The 20,965-nt window shown below is 41.4% G+C and overlaps 1 protein-coding gene across 1 annotated transcript in view; it reads right to left on the reverse strand.

The window, feature by feature from the left end:
* Window positions 1-20,965, reverse strand: part of igsf21a (immunoglobin superfamily, member 21a) — a 281,998-nt gene that overhangs the window by 83,897 nt on the left and 177,136 nt on the right. The window contains exon 4 of the mRNA XM_080424116.1: window positions 3,639-3,757. Within this exon, the coding sequence (XP_080280242.1) occupies window positions 3,639-3,757 (119 nt within the window). The remainder of the gene's footprint in view (window positions 1-3,638; window positions 3,758-20,965) is intronic.

Raw genomic sequence — 20,965 nt, forward strand, 5'->3', positions numbered from 1 at the left:
GTGCAGTAGATGGACAATTAGCACATAATGAACTGTGAAAATGGGTCTATGACACAAACCAAACAAGACTCGTGTACGTGACAACGTGCTGTAGCATAGTTGTTCTATTTTAAACCAATCAAGTATCTGCTGTTTCTAAGATCCAATGCTATTATAAATTGCATGCCTTGTCAATGTTGCAATCATATAATGTGCATACTTACAGTAAGTAGTATATAGTGCACTGATAGTCTCTGCTTGCAGCCCAGAAACCTAAAGCTGGAAACAATACTTGACTTGACTTGCCAGACTTGCCTTCCCCACCTAATCTAATTACCCTTTTTTATCATTCTAACTAGTTGAGCCTGATATCACACACACACACACACACACACACACACACACACACACACACACACGGAAACAAGACTGCAAGGGCAAGGACTTTTTTGGTGTTATCCTTTTAGACAAAGTGCTGTTTTTACATTTCTGTCTAATAAAATATTCAATCAATCAAACACACGTCTAAGCTTGATCAGTCAATCCAGAGTGAATAAAGTACATTATTCCAAAGGAAATGTGTATCATAAAAGCAAGGTGAATTATTTTATTCAGTGAAATGGTGATCCAAAGTGAAATTCCTCTACGAATCCAAGGTGTGGCGACCGTGATGAACTGCCACGGCCAAATTATGGCCATGTCAGCACTCTTTCCCTGCTCCACTGATGTGTGTTTGTTGTCACATATAAGTGAACACAAAGTCAAGAGGCATCATTTGGAACTGAACGTCCCTTGGAACTGATGTTGCATCGCAGTACGCCTCTGCCAGCTGTCCGGACTCTCGCGTATAGTGCATCATCGCTGTCGGGGCAGAAACATTTTATACTTTGTGTGACAGTGTTGTGTAAAAGTAGCAAAAATAGCAGATCTGCGAGCTCACAATGAGTCACGTCGCGACATGCAAGATTCCCACCCAAAGGCGATGATATGTAGAGACGAATTTGAAGGAATTTAATGTTTTGTACGTGTTTTTGTGAGGTCACAGTGACCTTGACCATTGGCATTGACCTTTGACCGCCTACTTCTAATCAGTTCATCCTTGAGTCCAAGTGGGCATTTGTCCCTGAATTTGGAGGCTGGGACGGACGGACGTACGGACGGACGTATGGACAACCTGAGAAGGTAATGCCTCGGGCCACAGCTGTCTGCCGGTAGAGGCATAAGAATGAGTAAAGAAAGTCAAAAGCCATATGCGTTTGTTAGAGGCAAAACATGTGATAATGGAGTAATAATGTCTCTCTCTCTCTCTCTCTCTCTCTCTCTCTCTCTCTCTCTCTCTCTCTCTCTCTCTCTCTCTCTCTCTCTCTCTCTCTCTCTCTCTCTCTCTCTCTCTCTCTCTCTCTCTCTCTCTCTCTCTCTCTCTCCCTCTCTCCCTCTCTCTCTCCCTCTCCCTCTCCCCCCCCCCCCCACCCCACCCCCTCTGTGTTTTTGCTGAAAAATGCTGTTGCTAATTAGCCAAAGAGCCACATGGAGAACAGCAGGCCTTTGCTGCTGGAATTGAAACTTCAGAGGGGCGCAAAGCAGCAGTCATTAGGGAGACTTAAGTTAACGCCTGTAATTACAGCGCAGAAGGAGTCGGCGAGAGAAATATCATGGTACGCTCGACAAGGAGCGGCATTCGCTGCTGCTACATGGGACAGCACAACGCTAAACAGACGAAAGAATGGAAGGGAGGCTACAGCAGTGGTACAGTAGCTCCAGGTCCCTCTGGCTATTGTTTTGGGCACAATCTAAAGAAGCAGACACATAGGTCAGTGAGTAGGAACAGTAGGTCCATTAGTGCATTGTTCTCAAAGTGGGGTCCAGGGGTCCTTGGGGGGGTACCAGGGGGGTCCCCATCAAAATGTGTCAATATATTGTCACAATCATGTGAACCACACATATTTTGTACTTTGGCCATTCAAAAATAGCAGATACAAGCTCTAGCGCGTCACGAAGATCTGCTATTATTCTTTTATCGTGAATCTTTGAAAAATCGACGCATGTATATTTTTTTAAGAGAACATTTTTAACTTGAATCTTTGCTTTTGGGGGTCCCTGGCACAAAACATTTTCAGGAAGGGGTCCGCGGCCAAATACATTTCGGGGGTCCTTGACATGAAAAGGTTTGAGAACCACTGCATTAGTGAATAGACAGGTGGGATAGATAGATAGATAGATAGATAGATAGATAGATAGATAGATAGATAGATAGATAGATAGATAGATAGATAGATAGATAGATAGATAGATATATACTGTAGGATAGATAGTTAAATCAACAATTCTAACAATAATACCATTACATACTGCAGCATAATCTGCAAGCAAAACAAGCATGAATAATGGAGGAAAACAGTAATCTCCAGTTACAAATGGAAAGTCACATCCCCGTGAGAAATCTTTAATATTCATTGAGCAATACTGATGAATCCACAGTCTCCTGTGGTACTGCGATTCTGTGGTAAGCCTTATTTTATACTTTGCGTACGACGGTGTCGCTCGCCTAAAATAGCCTATCGACAAGCTTCCGGCTATTTTCGGGAGTGCTGAGTATAAATTAAGCATTACACACACCCTATACGACATGACATAGAGGTGTTCTCAAATTCAAACCAATCTCACGTTTGACAGGACCATTTGCACAAGAATAGGTCTGATGGCTTAGTGCTATTTTCATCTCAGCAGAACCATACCGCACCACCATACCGCACCACAGTGTTCCCCAGACCAGTGGTTCTCAAAGTGGAGTCTAGGAACCCCAAGGGCCCTTGGGTCCCCTGAAAAAAAATGGTAATAATACTGTAGCATCAAAATCAGATTAACTTGTACCCTATTTTATGCTTCGGCTATTAAAAAATAGGCGATCTACAAGCTCACAACGCATCACACCGCGACATGTGGTGAGCTTGTAAAACTGCTATTTTTTCAAATATTTAGAAAAATCGTAATCGTAAAAAGAATTTGGCATACTTTAAAAACATTTTTAATTTAACACAAATCTTCTCTTATGGGGGTCCCTGGCACAAAATGCTTTCAGATGGGGGTCTGCGGTCAAATTCATCCATGGCCAAATCAATTTGGGGGTCCTTGACATGTTTGAGAACCACTGTCCCAGACAATGTGGATATGATTTAGCTGTTGCTGGTGGACACCACTGAGTAAAACCTTAGAGATACTGACCAGGTGAAAGGTTCAATTCCTCCAAAATGTTACCGTGCCGTTCTCACTCCCAACTCATAATAGTTTGACGGATCTGGTGAAAAAACCTTCAAAACAAAGCAAACAGACTTGAGCCTGCGGACTTGAGCCAGTGGTGCGACGTCTGCTTCTGCCGACTCAGCGCCATTGTACTTGCATACTGATAGACTTGGAATCATAAATCATCCGTTCTTGGCAACATGTGACACGACAGGAGAGCCCTGTGCGTCAACTGCAAATCCTGCCCCACCTCATCACCTGTTTGATGCAACAGGTGTGAGAATGCATTGACATATCCTATCGAGATGTTCTCGAGCAAGGCATTGAACCCCACACTGCCCATTCGTTCACTGTCATAGTAGATAATACTCTGGGTAAGAAGTGTATTATGCAAATGTATTGTTAGGAGGAATACTCACACATAACGGTAAGAAAAACATTCCCTGATGCCAGGACCACCTTCTCTCTCGTTGCCCGATCATAGATGCCCACGTGGCATTCATATGGCCCATTGTCTGAGATCCGTACCTCTGGAAGGCTGTGAAATGACATAGAGAATGCATGTGAAATATCTGATTTCTGAAAATGTTCACCTACTGTATAATGACATCCCCAAAAATAGGGACACGATGTTGGAAGTCCGTCTGTGGGTTTTATAAATGTTTATCCAATGGAAAGTAATAATAAGTGCTTTTGACTAAATAATAATAGTAATAATGGATCCATTTGAACACAGGGTCTATATAAGGACATACAAGACAGTGATGAAATATCATGTATGTAAAGCTCAGAATAGTAATTGTATTAGTCAGCAAATAAACTATTGTGTGCACTGACCTATAAATGACTTTTCCACTGTGAATAAATGTACCGTTACAGCATACCCGGGAACGCAAAGGGACAAGAAATATAGTATAAAGTATATGACGAAAATTTTGCGTAGCAGAAATTTGCATTCGCATAAAACCAAAACCTTTATTAATGCCACTTCTCCAGTAAATGCAGCATCACATGCTGACACTTCTGATGACTCAACGAGTAGCGAGGTGTGGATTGCAACATTTTGACTGACAGTTTTCGTGCAGCTTGAGATGCAGAGTTAGATGGCTGTTTTCCAAGGCAATATGAAAAGTACATTTCCAGGATGCTATATCCATTTGAAAAAAATAACCATGTAATACAGGATAACCAATGTAACCAAAATAGTAACCAGTTGTTTAAGTCACCTTTGGCCACTTCTATCATCTATCGTCACCATCTAGACTCGGTAAATTGGACCAGAGTTGTCTCTGTACTTGGACCACTTTTTTCGATCTATCTTTAATTTTTTTTATTACAACTAAAGGTTCCCCACAGACTGCTACGTGGCCCTCACATCTAAAGTTCGCCAATCCGACCAATATGCCCATATATGGAGATCTCTGTATCTGTCTTATCCTTATCTTTATGTCAGCTCTTGTCCCCTTTATGCTCATATATGACGATCCCTGATGACATCAGAATATGCCCATATATGGGCATGTAACAGGGTTATGTTTGTGTCATAGTGACGGGCTGCCGTAGTCCGTCAACCGGCCCGCCTGACCACCCATTAGCCAATTTTTATATTGAATGTGAGCTGGTAGATCGGCTATTTTTGGCTAATGTTCCCCCAAGAATATGGATGCTGGGGTTCAAGCGGTTATAAGGTTTCATAATTGTATTAATTTCCATGCTTTCAGTGATTTTGTTTGTCAGTTGTGGACATCTTATTTGGAAAGGGACATCATGCATACGATACAGTATAGCTACAGTGTTCTATCTGTATACATCCCACAAATTAGCATGATAGTGTTTTCAATCAACAGCCAATGCTCACAATGAGTTTGAGCAAACATGGGAGATAAAATCGGTTTGAATACAGTAATAGGTCATCCCTGATGCTTCATACTTTTATTGCCACATGTGCAAACAATGTAATCGGTTCCTCTTCTTGGACTTTTGCCAGACCCCCCCCCCCCACTCCGCCCCGCACGCGCACTAAATCCATCCATAATAGCTTTTTTATCACACATGATGGATTTCAGAGTTGCACTGACCTTTTTTATCATTGATTTACAGTATGCATACAATTTGATCACATCCAGCTATGTTAAACAAGGCCACAGGTGATGACAATGAGGCGATACTGAAATAATAGTCATTTATTATTTATCTGTCCTATCCCTGCTTCTTGCATAGGCAATTAATCATGTTGAACCTAGTATGTTTTCAAGGTGTTTGTTAAATAAAATAAATAAAATAAATAAAATAAATAAAATAAATAAAATAAATAAAATAAATAAAATAAATAAAATAAATAAAATAAATAAAATAAATAAAATAAATAAAATAAATAAAATAAATAAAATAAATAAAATAAATAAAATAAATAAAATAAATAAAATAAATAAAATAAATAAAATAAATAAAATAAATAAAATAAATAAAATAAATAAAATAAATAAAATAAATAAAATAAATAAAATAAATAAAATAAATAAAATAAATACTGATGCCCAAAGGCATAGCCTGTGTACAAATAATTGTATTGATTGCATTCACAATTGGCAAATGCTTTGGCATTCAAGCCACCCTCATTGACTTGGAGCTGAATGCTAAAACCTTTTGCCACGTTCATACTGAATAGGCTCACCATTTCTAATGAAAATAAATCAGAGTGAGTCAAAATCCTGCTCAAGCGCAGTTAGTATAGTAGTCACAATCTGCTACTTCCTATTTTTGGCAGTTAAAAATGTGATCATTAATCAAGCTGTAATACGTTATCATTATGGCATGCACAGCTTACATCCAACTTCCCAAAGCAATTAATTATGTCAAAGGCCGATGGCGGGTGGTGCGGTGGGGGGGGGGGGCGGGTTGGTAGAACGTGCACAATCGCATCAAAATGCTCTCTCTCATTGCTCTAACACAAACAGGAGTAATGATAATACCACAACCCCTTAACCTATAAGAGCAACACTCAGCCAACAACAGCAGAGCACCACAACAGCAGCAGCAGAGCACCACAACAACAGCAGCAGAGCACCACAACAACAGCAGTGGTGGACAGTGAAGAAGTACATTTACCTGAGTAGCCTACTGTACTTAAGTACATTTTTTTTAAGTATCTACACTTTAATTGAGTAGTTGTATTTTTGGATAATTATTAGTTTCTCTCCACTAAATTTCAAACACACATATATGCACTTTAGCATTTCTAGGAAGGGAAAAAGTACATTATGAATTAACCACTTACCAGCCCTATTTAAAATCTAGTGAAAATACCAGATCTACACGCTCACAATGTGTTGCGATGCGACGCATTGTGCGCTTGTAGAAATGCTATTTTATCTATCATTTATATGTTTTGTACTTTGTAATTTGTACTTTTGAATACATTGGGTGCCAAAAACGTATATATACGTTTTTGCAAATACACCCTCTGAGTGCCAAAAACATATATATACGTTTTTGGATTAAAAAAAAAATATATATATATATATATATATTTATTTATTTTTCCTTCACAGCACCAGGAGATATCATTTTTCGAAGATTTTGACTCCAATCCACTTCCTGGTTAACTTATGACTTCAAAAGCCTGTATATCGGCTCCTGTGTACTTTTTTTTTTTACTATTTTCAACTGGCTGCAACTATGGAACGGATTACCGAATGTTTTTAATTTCCCCCCCCCGATTGTACGAGACCGCTATGTGTGTAATGAGGGGATCACCGTGAGGACGGATATTTTGTGACTACTTGAAAAAGGTTCAAAAATGGTAAAAAATCCCGGCACTCAACGTATAATATTTTAATAAACCTCTGGCACCCCAAGTGTTAAGTATTTTTTAAAGCATGTACTTTTGAATACTTCAATTTTAAAGCAAGTACTCCAGTAGCCTACTTTAACTCAAGTACAAATTTGACTGAGCAACCTTTACTTGAGTAATTGAGTAATAAAGTAACTTGAGTTTAGTTGAGTAATATTTGACCAGGAGTATATACTTTGACTCAAGTACTGGGGGGGTTAGGTACTTTGTCCACCACTGCAATACAGCCACCATGTTGGAATGAAGCTAGGGATCCCATCTGTATTCCACACTCGGCTAATGTGTCAACAGTGATAATCAAAGAGAGACACCACTAGTCACATTTAGCCCCCGTGATTTATTCCCACAAAACGGGAACAATTGTCCTTGCCGCCCGGGTGTGACAGACAGGGACCTCTATTGGAACAACGGCAGGGCACTCACAGCGGCTGAGCTCTAATGAGTTTAGTGTGTGTGTGTGTGTGTGTGTGTGTGTGTGTGTGTGTGTGTGTGTGTGTGTGTGTGTGTGTGTGTGTGTGTGTGTGTGTGTGTGTGTTTGAGTGCATGCGTGCATGCGTGCGTGCATTCACTCACATAGAACTGCGCATGTGTCTGTGTGAGCATCTGTATGTTCATGTAATGTATATCTCAGTGTGTGTGTGTGTGTGTGTGTGTGTGTGTGTGTGTGTGTGTGTGTGTGTGTGTGTGTGTGTGTGTGTGTGTGTGTGTGTGTGTGTGTGTGTGTGTGTGTGTGGGGGTGTGTGTGTGTGTGTGTCTTTTGGAGAGCAGTCAACTCTCGGAGCCAGCCAGCAAGCACCTTTCCCCACTCCATTCCCAAAAACAGTAAAAAAAATAAAATCACCACGTTTATCTTGGAAGGGTTCCATGTAATCAGCGGTGTCCACGTTGACTGGCAGAGCCATTAAGGGGATGGCAAACCGTGGCTTCAACTTAGGAGAATTTGCCTCTATTCTAATTACGCAGACTAGGCTTTATCCGCACTGTATGTTTTTGTGCTATACACTTGAGTGTCGCCTTTTAATAAGGGAATCAATTCCGCACCTCAAGGCATTCAACATCATCTACTTCAGCCAGACTGGAGAGCAATTTAGCATTTACTCCCACTGATCTCAAATGTCATATATTGCAGAGATATGGCTCTATTAACTGCTCTATTTGGGCTGGTAATGTGAATACGTAAGAGAGATTTGTCTCTCCTGTCTCAAAAACTACCTTCAAGGTGCTTCATTTAGTGGGCTATACAATTAACCCCTTAACAACTTGTTGCACCAGACAGCTCCCATGGACAACTTGATCAAACTTTTTTGGTAAATAAAAGTAGCAATACCAAAATGCAGAAATACCCTGTTACAAGTAAAAGCTGTGAATTAAAAAATCTACTTGAGTAAAAGTGCACAAATACAGTATCAAATGTAAAAGTACTTGTTTTGCAGAATAACCCATTTCACAATCATATTATTGGATTATGCCTAATCACTTCACAGCATTGCAACTGGTAAAGGTGGGGCTGATTTTAATTACTTGATGTGTTGCTGGGTAGTGTAACCTAAACTAATACATCATTTATAAAGTATTATATAAAGTACTTCAGTAAACATACTTAGTTACTTTTCACCACTGGCAGGGCTCAATGAGCAAGGAACTCTGCATGTCCTCAGTAAACCTTCCCTGGGTAAATAAGGATTAGAAAAAAACTAAGTATATATAAGAAAGAGAGAGTGATCGCCTCGAGTTATCAAGTGAGGTTTTCCTCCACCAGTGCTTTCTCGAGGGAAAAGCATGAAATGGGGTATAGTCCTATTTTAAACACAATTCAAAAATGATGAGAATAACAGCATTTCTCTTCATGCTGGGGGAAGGGAGAGGCTTTGTGCTGGCTGACTGGATTATGGCAAATGCTGATGTAGGCCCATTGCTTTGTTTTTTAAAAATAAACCTCCAGTTCTGTCGTCCGCAGTCCCGAATGGCACACTCACATTCAAACTAATACAAAATGCAGAGAAGAGAAAGCCTGATGATAAGATGAATGAAGACAGAAAAGCATTGCTGGAAGAGCGGCCAGGAGGCCACACCAGAACAACGAAGAAAACTAAACTCACAAGTAGGCTCTGAAGTCAGCCCACTCAACACACCCCTTAAACTAAAGTGTGCCAGTATGGCTCGTTCATGAGATATACTGGAGTCAAGTCAAGTGTAAGGAAAGGTTGTGTCACTTACATTAACACTATGCCATTAAGTATTCAGAATTACTGTAATTTTGCAGCACACTCCACTATTCATCAATGTCAAATAGTGCAAGGTAGAGCGCCATTGTGAGGGAGGTGGCAAAGTTAGAAAAGGTGACTGTGGGAGCTTCCAGCATGATATGAAAGAAGACATTTTGTCTCCAACCTGACTCCCACTGGACCACCGACAGCCTGTATAATGTTATGTTATATATATACTTTGATGGGAGTGAGGCACATCGGAGCAGTAGCTGACCATATGGAGAATGACCGTCCCTGTCTGCTCTCAAGGCTGCATTACACTTCTTGCAAAAATGAAGTCTTTGCATAGGTTCTTTTCATTAGTTCTTGCACCTCCAAGATTTTCTAACTAGCCAAACATCCAAGCAGAAGACAACAATGCAAACAGCGTGTGTGATTGTCAGAAATGTATGGTGGCCGACTGGCCATGATTTATTTTATTTCCGCAATCTTCCGGCAACGTACTATGGACAGTTTTGAGGAAAGATGGGCTGAGGAGGTCAGGAGGTACAAACCTCTATTATCCCACTCTGGGACCACAAACACAACCAGATGACAATTCATTCATGGTGAGAGACAGTGGTGGAAAAAGTACTCAAATTTTTTACTTGAGTAAAAGTATCAATACTGCAATGTAGAAACACTCTGTTACAAGTAGAAGTCCGATAATCAAAATTGACTTGAGTAGTATTGTATTGGTTTCAAAATATACTTAAAAGTACAAAAGAAAAAGTACTCATTATGGAGAATGCCCCATTTAAAATTTATACAAATCTTTTCACAAGATGCGTCGTATCTGCTATTTTCTAATGGTCGAAATGTATAGGGCTGAAGTGGGTAATGTATGTTTTGTAATAATAATCAGTAATAACTAGTAACTAAAGTTTAGGAGAAGTAGTAGAAGTAGAAGTATCAGTAGTACTGAAAACTGGAGATATTCCAGTGAAGTAAAAATAACTCAAAATTATACTGAAGTACAGTACATGTAAATGTAGTTACTTTACACCACTGGAGAGAGATAGCACACACTTTGTCCACTGAAAAGAGAGGCTTTCGCCAGAAATCTCAGTGACAAATAATTGTCAAAGAATTGCCAAATCTAGTCTAACGTTCAGCACTCAAAGCGGAGAAATAATTTAGTTCACAGAGTACATATTTGGATTCGGCAAGCCGAAATAATTGATGGGATGAGATATTCCTATTTTATCATATTACCATTGATAATAATTACTATCTAAGCCCATATATTGCCTTACTGTAGATACGTATGAATACTGTCCTAGTCAGCCTTACAGTAGGTATCACAAATGTTAACCACAGAAACACTGGTTCCCATGTCGTGGAGAGTTTGATTTCACCCCACTACATCTCAGTTCCCAGAACACTTCACAAGCCATGATTATACTCATTTCTGAGACACTTGGCTTCCATCATACCTGTTCTGGCACTATCTGCAGCTCTTTCCATAACTGCATGCCAAACCCCTTACAAACTGCCATGTGAATCAATTCCAGAACATCTATCTCTCTCTCTTTCTCCCCCCCCCCCTCTCTCTCTCTCTCTCTCCCTCCCCCTAATATTCCAATCTGCAACCTTTTTCTATCTTCACCTCGACCATCCACACCCCCTTGCCCTTTTTTCTGTAGCTCGAGCATCCCATTATTACCTACATTTTCCCTCCATTAATGGGAATTATGTAACACGGCATATTTTCTGAGCATTTTTAGATACCTTTTGTCCTTTGCTTTGTTTTGAAATCATTGGCCTCATTAATCAGCGAGTTATAAAAAGCTGATTAGCACCGACCCAAACCAAGGTGAGGGCTTGGGAAAAGGAACATTACCCACAGCCTTGCAAACACAAATTAACATCAATACAACCTAGATACGATACAAAAAAACAAGCAAATAACTGATTAAAAAATGTATTATAGTTGAAAAATATATATAACACAGTAAAAAAAAAGAAAAAAGGAAACAAACAATAAACCTCATGTAGACTTGTACCAGGTGGAGATCGATAGCAATAGGCTCCCATAGAGAAGCAGCAAAAACAGCACTCAGCTCAAGATAAATCGATTGTCCCTGAGGAGTGGCATCTGAGATCTCTTAGCTGTTATGGAGGTCTTTCACGAAGGTTGTTCCTTCCTGCCTATGAGGGAAAACTAAACAGTGCAAATCTAGAGGAAAGAGGAGTCTTCTTCACAGAATATTGCACTGGGCAGGTTCTGATAGTTGATCCAGTCAATCTCTGAAGTAAATCAGTCAAACTGGTATCATATTGAAAAGATGCCTCTGATTCACTGGGTCTCTCTTCCTGGCCTAAAGTGCATAACGTGCATACCACATCAAAGCCTGATTTACTGTATACTTTGACGTAAGACAGTGTCAGCTGAAAATGACCCATCAGTACAAGCTTGCAGATTGGCAATTTTCGGTGAGTGACACGTCATACAATTTATTTATTGTAGGCCTACACAAAGACACTCTCCTCTGAGTTTAAGAGATTAAAAAATATGAATAATAACTAGAAAAAGTGCTCCTCGGAGCACAGGTCTCCGCCAGGTCAGGTAGGTTATTTTGGCCTCCTGGTGGCGCTATAATAGGCCAATGTGAAAAGGGTGCCATTTCTTCCTCATCGGACAATGCATTCATGATTTGAGGCAATTTGTTCCAAAAATGTGTTTTGCTAAATTTGACCTGCTGGTGGCGCTATAACAGGCCAATGTTATAACGGTGGCATTTGTTCCTCAACATAGTGTGAATGTGTGTGGAAAAGTTTCACCGCAATCAGACGCTGCGCTCATGATGTGCGGCATTTTGTTCAAAACAAGCCACTACTGCAAACTTTAGATGTTAATCTTAGCCAATCAGGATGGAATATGAAAAAACAGATCCGTCTTGTTCACATAACTATAGAGATCATGTGTACCGATTTGCGTGAAATTTGGATAAAATGGGAAGGAGTAATATTAAAAAAAATGTTTTACATAAGTCTTGGTGGTGCTATAAATGGCAGATGTGAAAAATGCAGGGCAAAGGTTTTTCCTTGGCCTCTAGGGAGTGCGCACACAACGTTTTATACAGATCGGTGCAGTTATAGGTAAAAACACGAATCGGCCTGTTATAGCGCCACCGTGGTGAAAAGTTTGAAGTGGCATTTCTTCCTCAGCATAGTGGGAATGTGCGTGCAGAATTTCAGGGAAATTGCATGCCGTGATCATGATTTGAGGCATTTTGTTCAGAATGGAGCACTCCTGCAAACTTTGGAAGCCATTTTTCGCCAATCAGGATGGAATATGAAAGATCTGAAATACCGGTTTCGTTTAATGACTATAGAGATACTGTGTATCGACAAATCTGTAGGAGTACTGTCAAAAAATGTGTTTTGCACAAATCGGCCTCCTGGTGGCGCTACAACAGGCCCATGTGAAAAAAATTGGGGCATAGGTTCTGCTCTGGCATCCAGGGAGTGTGTGTGCACAGTTTCGCTGCGATCAAGCCAATGGTGTCGGAGATTAGCTGTTCACAGACGGACGGACACACAATCCACTGAATGTTACTACTGGGGATATAACGGCTTCAATTTACTTGGTTAATATGGTGACAACACAACAACAACACATTACAACCAAGTATCAAACTAGAGACTGTAGTGAAAAAACTTCCCTGGAGAGAATGTATGACACTGAAGTCTACAACAGGACAAAATACAGCTGGGATCGTGGGATGAATAATGGGTAAATTGCCCCTTTAAGTACAGCAAGTATATATGGAATACAGAGACAGATCGCCTACGGGACTGGGATGTACAGAGAGGTGTGTAATCACCCGTGCTTCCTTGAGGAATAAGCATGGAACAAAAATGATGAGGATAATACTGGGATTTCTACTTGTGAGCCATGGGGGAGGTGTGATTGGCTCCGTGCTGGCTGGTTACATTTTAGTAAATGCTGATGTTGGCCCATTCCTCTGTTGTTGCACACAAAGCTGCGAGCTCTGTTGTCCGGAATCCTGAATGCTGCATTCACAGATTCAAATCCACGCGAACACAGAGACGTCCCCGTGATAAATGACAGTGAGGCGTGATGGAAGGCATCACTAGGAAGGATGAGAAGCCAGAAAGAAACCTCACTATCCTACAACGCAGCATTATTTTCTGATTTCAGCCAGGCTGTGAAACCCCCTCTCTCTAGTACAAGCGAGTCTTGTCTGTCAGATTTAGGCTAAAGTAATGGGGTGGGGGGGGGGTGGGGGGTTGGAGGTTGCACCATGAACATTCTGCCTATTAAATATTGAGTCTGATGCAATTAATTTTTCAGGACCTTCAACTCATTTTCCCTCTGTAGTATAACTGTCACGGGGCAATTTGGAAGAGACAAGAAATTTCAATTTACCAGTGTTTGACATGTGCAGCACTCATTCTTCAAGGAAAATTAGATGATCTTTCGTAGGATCGTGTTGCAAATTGCACAACAGGGCCTTTGAATTTCAAAAGTATCACCTGCAAAATTCACGACAACTCGAGAATCCCCATGGGACACTTTGGTGAGACAAAGTGTCCCAGGGATTATGTAGGGAATAATCTAAGCATTGGCTTATGTATGTAGCTGCATGTGGAAATGCTAAGGTTCTTCTTCCTATGTGAGCTGGTATATGTATTATCTGTCAAAGCCCGGCAAGGCCAAGCAATCTGAGATGAAGACTGCATCGCTGTCATCCCTGAAACAGCTAGATGTGTAATAATTTGAAACCCTGCTGGCATTGCAGGGAAGGGAGAGAGAAAAAAATCACTTCCATTAGTGTCAGTCTGCTATAGTTCAATCAGCACATATTCCTGACATGAAACCCTGATTTCGTTGCAAGTGAAAGTGGTGGGGAAATATTGAGAGTTCTGCAAAACACCTTATCTTTCTAAGAAAATTCAGAAATTTTAAAGCGCATATGCATGGATCTGTCGGAACGGTGCAGCTTTGTAGAGAAGATTTGCCACTCTCAGGTGGAAACGGAAGATTAGAGCCGGTAAAATATCAACCTTTCCATCCTGCCAGGGCTGTTCTGATGCATAAGTGAACGAAGTGCCTGCTTAGGGCCCTCGTTGGCCACCACATTGCCCCCAAGAGTACTGGAAATGTCCCACAATAGACCTTGACATTTTGTTGTTTTTTCTTGATATTATTATTTTATTATATTATGTCACTGGTAATAATAAAAATCACACCCAGTGTGAAGTGGGCGGTGTGGTCATCACAGTGGTCATCATAGTGATGGAAGCTCACTTCAAAAAAGAAATACATTTATTGAAAATAATCTTTATTGGTCATCATAGTGATGGAAGCTCACTTCCAAAAAAAATAGATTTTTGGAAGTCCATAATCTTATTTATAGGTTATTAATGTCATCATGTGTCTCGCTAGCCAATCACAGTGCTGAATAGAGTCAGCCAATAGAGTCAGCCAATCACAGTACAGCTAACTGGGCCAGCTGGGCCAATCACAGTGCAGGAAACTAATACTAATGAGATGTCCCAACCCCACTTATAGTACACTACACCGCCCAAAAACAAGGGAACCAGGAGACCTGGTACTGCCAGACCCCTAGTGGTTGAAAGATCAGAGCACTACGTCACGCTAAGCTTGGCCAATCAAAAAGAGGACAGAAGACAGACCTCTTTTATGCCCATGTATGGACGAAAACGTTTGGAGAGGGGGACCGAACAGAAGACAGACCTCTTTTATGCCCATGTATGGACGAAAACGTTTGGAGAGGGGGACCGAACAGAAGACAGACCTCTTTTATGCCCATGTATGGACGAAAACGTTTGGAGAGGGGGACCAAACAGAAGACAGACCTCTTTTATGCCCATGTATGGACGAAAACGTTTGGAGAGGGGGACCGAACAGAAGACAGACCTCTTTTATGCCCATGTATGGACGAAAACGTTTGGAGAGGGGGACCGAACAGAAGATAGACCTCTTTTATGCCCATGTATGGACGAAAACGTTTGGAGAGGGGGACTGACAACGCCTCATGTAGGCCCGACCCCCTGGGTCTGGCAAAAAGACAACTGTGGAGCAGATAAAAGAAAGAAGAAAACATTATAGCAAGATTCCCACAATTAAAATCACTATAAAATCACTATACTAACTATTTAAATTACCACGTTGGGGTCTTTGCCCATTTTGGGACCGGTCTACTCGGGAACGGTGCAAGTTAGGAACGATGCAAATTGGGAATGCATGCCCCGCCTGGTTATGCAATACCCATTGTGCCCATTGTCAGAGTACCCGTTGTACTCCTCTGTCTGTGTTCTTTTTGTGCCCATATACTGTATGGAGACCTCTGTATCTGTCTGCCTCTGTCCTTTTTATGCCCATACAGTATATGGAGATCCCTGATGTCATCAGTATATTGTCGATGTTGGGCGGGAACCAGCCAACTCCATTTTTCAGCTTTTGAATTTATTTCATAAATCAACGCTATTGAACAAACACCCTTTACGTCTGTGTGTTGGTTAAAAACAAAATTGGACCAATGAGAAGTATTAAAAAGCGCTTCTGAAAAAAAACCTCCTAACTCCATTGGATCCTCAAACTGTCGGTCAAACCAACTAATTCCACCCCCTCTCCTCTGCGTGCCACAGTGCACTCTCAGAGGACAGAGAGCTGCTGCGGAGCAGAAGATAAACCAACTGTATTTAACGAGGCAGGGTTATTCCCCCGTCTAAGGTAAGCTCAACGTTTATAAATGTGTGTATATAAGTGTTAAAAGTAACTTAGCACTGACGCTAATGTTATGAAAACAATTAATTATATTTCTAAAATCTATGTAGTGTACGGTTTTCTGAGGAGAGCAACTCTGTGAACCCCTCTTTGAAGAAGTTATCGTAATATTTAAAGTCCTGCTTATTATTGTAGGCCTATATAAGCAGTGTCATGAAGTATCAGGGCATTAATTCATGCAAATGCTGACCATTCGTGAAATAGCATTATAGCTGTTAGCTTACTGAGGAGTCTTAGTTAACACAATAACTTATCAGACTGTTATTGCCTATCATTCAATAAGTTGTTCATCAGCTGTTTGTTATTTATTTTACAGTATGTGGCTGTGCAATGATCCGGGGTGGTCTATGGGAAGGCAAGGAGAATGGATACATGGACAAGCTCAGAGACAGAGGATCATGAGGGACAGTCCTACATTGGCAAGAGCAAAGGAGAAGAGGTTAACAACGAGCCTCGGGTGATGGGACCATAGATGTCAGTCTGCTGCGTGTGTCAGGCCAAGTATCACTGCAGTGAAATTGGAGAGGCAGACAGGGAGAAGATTTTTCAATGCTTTTGGGAGAACATGAACTGGGAAGAGAAGAGAACGTATGTGCAAGGTTTGATAGATGTCACCCCAGTAAAGAGGAGAAGGGGGTCTTCACAAAGGTCATCTGCTCGTGTTTTCTTTTTAAATGTTAACGGACAGAGAATGAGGGTGTGCTGGAGTTTGTTTTTGTCATGGTCGGCCTTTAACTGGAGGCAGACCATGGACACCGAAAATGCACAGAAGAATGCAGCATCACGTGACAGAGGTGAGGCTCATGAGTTCATGAGGAATCTTCTACAGGATCTCCCTAAGGTGCCCTCCCGCTACTGTAGGTCATCAACATCAAAACAGCACCTGGAGCCTGACTTTCAGACAATGACTGACCTGCGGAGGAGAAGATGCTGGGGCCATTTTCAAGGCAGGTGTTCTCAGAAGAATTTAAGAGGCAGAACCTGGGTCTTTACCATCCAAAGAAGGACCTGTGTAATACCTGCTACTCCTACAAGGCTGGCAACTTGTCAGATATTGAATGGCAAGACCACCTTCTTAAAAAGGAAGAGGCCCGCAAAGAAATATATAAATCGGTTGAATCAGCTGTTCTGGAGAACTGGATCTCCATATAAGCCTACGTGACACGCGTGCCAAGTTTGAAGTCGGACAGACGGACGGTTCTTGAGATAACTGAACTACAAACTGACATACATACAGTACATACGGACAGAGACTGTGTTTATTTATTGTAAGATAGTCCAATATCATTACACCCTAATTAGCTAGTCATAGATTAAGGATTGTTGTTTCAAGTGTACATATTGCTTGCTGAGTATAATGTTGGTAAAATCAACTAATTCTGATCCATAAATTATGCACTCATACTATATGAAACTGCAGTACTGATGAAACTCAGTAGTGACGATGATCTTGCCACTTCCACTTATTACGCTCAGCACTGCAATCTACCTACAGCTGATGATAATAAGGGGTTTTGAGTTTTCAACAAAGAGTAATTTTCTGAATGATGAATGGTCATCTGTCGGACTCAGAATGGACTAATCTAGTAAGCAGAGAGTCACTGGGAAACTTCACATTCCCTATGGCTATAGCTTCCCCTACCACTACAACTACAGACAATTAATTCATGGGGACAATTTCAAGCAGAGCTGGCTCACTTATTAAAAAAGAAATGATGCAGTCTACTGGTTCTGCTGCAAATTGTTCTCCAGATCTCTTAACACTACCACCGCCAAGCCCGTAGCCTACGGGCCGATAAATCCAACCATAAAGCGCCGATCCCGTAGCCTACAGGCTGTGGTGCTTTTTCCTTTTTTTCGAAAAAGAAAAACTTTTTTCAATTTTCTATACGGAACATTTCATTGTAACACCACCGGAAACGGAATTATTCTGGATCCCGTTTTGCCGATCCCGTTGGCCTCCATTCTAAAGCGCACACTGAAACGCCATTTTCTTCGATTGTAGTTTTTCTCCTCGCTGATCACTGTTTAACATAAACCGTTCTAACTACAACATGGCGGCTCCGTTTGACACGTGGTTTTCACTGGTAGACGCAGGGAGATGTCCGCGATGTTTACAAACAGTGCACAGCTCAATCTTAAGGATTTTAACAAGGTCTATGGCGACGTGAAAAAAACAAAAAACAACAATAAAACGTAGGCACTGGTGAGTACATTATGAGATTAACCTCTGGCGGTCAATGTGTTAAAGTTATGTCATAAATGACTTTGCCTCCAGAATACCTTGGACAATTGATTCTAAGGAGAAAGTAGAATATTGAAGTAGTTTGTGAGAGGAAGAAATACAAAAAGAGTTTTCTCTTTTCTTCCAGAACCTTTTTGCACATCTGTAGATTTATATTGTATTATTTAACCACTATTAGTGTGGTTGCCTACAGGCAACCACACCATGGATTCAAATATTTTTATTGAATATAAAAATGTATATATATATATGTATTTTTGGTTAGGCGATTAATTGGATCTGCTTTTAGGTACTCTGAGAAAGCACATTACATCTCCCTACCAATAGGGACCCCAGTACATTAAAGTAGATCCAAAACATTGGGGTGGTGGAGGGTGAGCAGTTTCAAAGCTGGATTCAAACCCTAGACTAGAGGGCCCCTCTGTTTATCGCAGTTGGTTGATTTTATTTGTAGTTGTTGTTTTATTTTTAAATCTTTTACCAAAAGCAATTAAAGTGGTTAACATGTTTAGAGCAAACACATTGTCTGCCGGTTTATTTGTTACCTTTCAGTATACCAAGCTCAGTAAGCCACTTGGGAGTTTGCTACCTCTTAAGATCATTTCAGTGTCAGCCAGGCTGGTATTAATGTAAGCAACACAACGATACTTAAATTGATAATGGACGTGTGTTATGTACTGTAGTAGGTGTGCGAATGATCAAGAATTAACAATAGTCAGTAGTACTGGCCAGGGGCGGATTAACCCTTCGTGGTGCCTAAAGCCACCTAAAGCCCTGCCATAAAGCTGGCACTGGTACTGGCAGTGCTGAGGAGGTGGGGGAAACCAACTCAATTTCTTCTTAGGGCCCCATACATGCTTGGGCGGGTCCAAGCCCAGCCCAGCAGGCCACAAAGTAGTGCTGAGCTGCTGTGTTACAACCGTGGAAATGGGATGACAACTAGTCAGAAAGAGTTCCTTCAGACGGATCTAGTGCGACTATGGCAGCAGTCCCTATTCCTCACTGCTTGACTAACGTATGCTAAGCGCTTTGCTAGGCATGGGTCAGTACAGGTATGGCATCCAACCGTTTCTCACGCTGGGCCATTTGAAATCCTGCCCTCTTGCAGTGCTATGTGTGAGTGAGCCTATCTCCTTTCTGTGTGTGCATGCATATTTGTGTGTCTGTGTTGTCTGTGTGCATGTACACAGGTCTGCATACATGAGTGATTCGTGTTTCTCCGCAAGCGTACATTTATATTTTTCTGTGGGCAGGTAAGTGTGACAGACACTGTAACCGTGGCTATCCTCCCGAAGGGACGGTACACGGTAAAACTCTCAGTGTAAATGTAACTCTTGAGAGCGTGAACAGGGGACCTTTGGGTCCATTTTTACACTCAGCGTTAAAATGGCAGTGAGTACTGTGTGCGGTAGGATTGTCTGGACACGTCATGCTCAGCTGGCCAGCCACACCAACATGAGAAAATAAAGAAAAGAGGGAACGGATGAGAAAAGGCATGACAGAGGTAGGAATGTGAATGGGCTTAATGCAAAGAAAAATAGCACTGTACGGAGGACAGAATGTCACATTACATTTCTAAGTGGGGTCATATGTTCATATGTTTTTTTCTAAATGTTCTTCTTTTCGGTTGTTTTGAACACACAGATGCAGCAGCAGGAGGAGGGGGAGGAGAGCGAGGGATGACGGGAGGATGGGCAAGAGAAACAGCCGTTCAGCTGCCAAGTGCATTGTTGAGGCCTGGGGTGAAGGAAGACAGTCACAGTCCCCAGGACTCCTCAAACATGTAATCTACCCAACCAGAGCCAGATGATTCCTCGGTCTCCTCCTTCTGCTCACTTTGTTTTCTTTGTCCCACTCTCTCCATAACTCCTCTCTCTCTTCCTCTCTCTCTCCTTCTCCCCCCCCCTCTCTCTCTCTCTCTCTCTCTGTACACATACAGTGTGCATATTTGTCTGTGTATTTACACGTATGTACTGTATGAACAGTATTTATCTGTCTGTCTACACAGTCAATTTTCATTCTCTGAGTTACCACATTAACCCTGGCGTCGCCTGTTTTGGGTATGTTATTATAAATGAAAACCTTTCAAAAATAGAAGCTCTACAAGCTGTGAACTTGTAGACCACCTATTTTTGCTGTGCGACACCATTGTACGACAATGTATAAAATAGGGCTTAAGAGGTTAAATTAACACTGGATTTTACTGTGCATATTGAGAGTGGTTCATATTTACCAGTAGGACATTTGACGGATTCGGAGGTGTGACACACAGCGGCGGAAGCGGTACAGCTGTTGGTAATGGACTAATACACAAGGCCCTAATGAAACGGGACAACCCACCACAAGAAGGCTGACTTGTGTTGCATTTTATTGCAGCCTTCCCCGTCTACATGGTTCTCAAAATGAAGGGGAAGAGAGATGTAATACTGGAACGGAATGTAGGAACTATTATTTTTGTCAGTTAGATACGGGCTGTCATTAATCAAAGTGCTGACACATCCACATCAGGAACGCCACATCCACCACGATGGTTCAGGCTCGTGCAGCAGTTTATCACCCGCAAAACGATATGCCTCACAGCAGAACTGGCCTGGAGCCTCTGCATATGGGTTCAAAGGCAG

The sequence above is a fragment of the Gymnoscopelus braueri genome, assembly GCF_963280865.1.
Source record: "Gymnoscopelus braueri genome assembly, chromosome: 3".
NCBI classification, from domain to species: domain Eukaryota; kingdom Metazoa; phylum Chordata; class Actinopteri; order Myctophiformes; family Myctophidae; genus Gymnoscopelus; species Gymnoscopelus braueri.